This window comes from Cucurbita moschata, unplaced genomic scaffold (assembly GCF_002738365.1).
Source record: "Cucurbita moschata cultivar Rifu unplaced genomic scaffold, Cmos_1.0 Cmo_Scf00009, whole genome shotgun sequence".
NCBI lineage: Eukaryota > Viridiplantae > Streptophyta > Magnoliopsida > Cucurbitales > Cucurbitaceae > Cucurbita > Cucurbita moschata.
Window position 1 is genome coordinate 3,643,241 of NW_019268525.1, and position 2,223 is coordinate 3,645,463.

Sequence of the window (2,223 nt, forward strand, 5' to 3'; positions counted from 1 at the left end):
TTTTTTTTTTTTTTTTTTTTTTTTTTTTTTTTTTTTTTTTTTTTTTTTTTTTGCTTACATCACATATGACACAAATTTTAATCTCTAAAATCTTGCTTTTAAAACTCTTTTTCGAAATCTTCCTACCCTGTTTTCTAAAACTTTATTCTTGAACTGGAGTAAGAAGATTGAGCATACGTCGCTTGGCCGTAGGCGACATAAGAATGAATTGGCTTAACTCACTTCTTGCTGGGTAGTGAGTACCGCACAATCGCAAGTCCGCTAACATCAAGAGTGCGAATGTGACAAATGAGTTAATTTATGGGTCTAATTTTGATTTTTTCTTTTTTTTTGTTTAGGTATCATATATCAAAAAAAAAAAAAACTATTTATTAGGCGTTGGCCTTGTTGGATGATGGAAGTCCCACATCGACTAATTTAGGGTGTGATCATGGGTTTATAAGTGAGGAATACTAACTTCATTGGTGTGAGGCCTTTTGGGGAAGCCCAAAGCAAAGCCATGAGAGCTTATGCTCAAAGTGGACAATATCATACCTACCATTGTGGAGAGTCGTGTTCGTCTAACATGGTATCAGAGTCATGCCCTAAACCGTCATGCCCTAAACCTAGTCGTGCCAATAGATTGGTAAATCCTCAAATCCTCAAATATTGAACAAAGAACTCTTAAAGAAAAAGGAGCCAAAGGAGCCAAGTCCCTCCTCGAAGGTAGTAAAAAATGACTAAGACTCCAAAGGAGTCGAGCCTCGATTAAGGGGAGGTGCATTTTGTTCGAGGGGAGGTGTCTACTATATGCGTAATTAGGTCAGGTCGGTGGTTGCTTTTTGATTTATAATTATGGGATCAGCCAGCCTAATAAATCAAAATAAAAATATAAAGACAAAAATTAATAATTTATAATTACAAAATTAGGTTGTAAATATTGTCTTTATCATCCTTACATAAACAGCAATATTTGTTAACTAATGGAGTCAAAAAGAAAATTGTTACGAAGAAAGTGAGTCCATCCGATCGGGAACTTCGGGAACTTCCATAATACTCTCCAAAGAAGGTCTCCACGAACCATCTTCGTTTACTTTTTTTCTTCGTCCCTCGATCTCTCCCAACAATTCTTCTAACCCTTTCCCTCCTCGCTCCTGAACTTGCTCCATTAGCCATTGCAGCTCCTCTTTTGTCAACACTACCTTTATCCTCACTCTCCCTTTCCTTTCTTCTTTCTCCATTATTGTCGTAGTCGCCGTCGTCGTCATCTCTTCTTCTTCACGCCGCCTAGACAAAACTTCGACGCAGTTTCCCATCGATCTTATCGCTATGTTTTCCGACAAGTTTTGGAGCTGAAAATTGAAATCGAGGTGAGAGAGAAGAGTAGATGAGAAATGAACCAAGGGGATTTATAGGGTTTTTTTTTTTAAATTAAATTAATTTATTTATTTTGTTCACGACGACTGATTCCCCATACTACGTGACGAGATACGTAGGCCCTCTTCCCCTCACATGTCCTCGATCCAAAAAAAAAAAAATAATTATTATTTAATGCACGGCCCTACACGTGTCGGCTTGTTATGTATTATTATTTATAAATAAATAAATAAAAATGAAGAAATAATTGAATATTTTTAATCAATAGTCATGTGATTACAAAACCTTGATTGATGTGCTTAAACCGCGGCGCGTTTAATGGAAAAGCATACTATAAAACAACTTCATATGAAAATGATATATTATTGGACATTATTTATTATCAATTTTATTTTAATTTGATAATAAAAATATATTTGGATATAAGTAGGTTTTTGTCGGTGTATTTACTTATACAGCCTCGATAGGGTTTGAATTTGACAATAATGCCCCCATGAGCCACCGCATTAATGGCATAAAGAAATCCGAACCGCCTATCCTTTTGGTCCACTGGAGGGGACAATTATCTAAATATTGAAAAATATATATATATATATATTTTTAATTGTATTGTGCAAATAATTAAGGCACTCGCCCTGTGGTCCAGGTGATTTGGACTCCCATTTTATTTTATATTTTTGCTAATGATAAGGGTCACTGTGACATAGTATTTACATCATTATGTGTCTTTCAGATCATCAGTTTCTTAATTAGTTAATGAAACTTACAATAATAATAATAATAATAAATAAATTTAGACCCTTCATTCTTACTTAAATGCAAAATTGTTGAAAATATTAGTCTAAAAAATACTTCTAAAATTTAGTA

At 34.2% G+C, this 2,223-nt stretch overlaps 1 protein-coding gene across 1 annotated transcript; it reads right to left on the bottom strand.

The window, feature by feature from the left end:
- Positions 1-983: 983 nt before the first annotated feature.
- On the bottom strand, positions 984-1,295 carry LOC111447226. Its single transcript, XM_023086270.1, has one exon. It carries the CDS (start codon positions 1,293-1,295, stop codon positions 984-986), a length of 312 nt encoding a protein of 103 aa, XP_022942038.1.
- Between the last annotated feature and the right edge of the window lie 928 nt (positions 1,296-2,223).

Excerpts from the sequence above, each read along its gene's own strand:
- LOC111447226 (XM_023086270.1), bottom strand. The coding sequence starts at position 1,295 with ATGGGAAACTGCGTCGAAGTTTTGTCTAGGCGGCGTGAAGAAGAAGAG.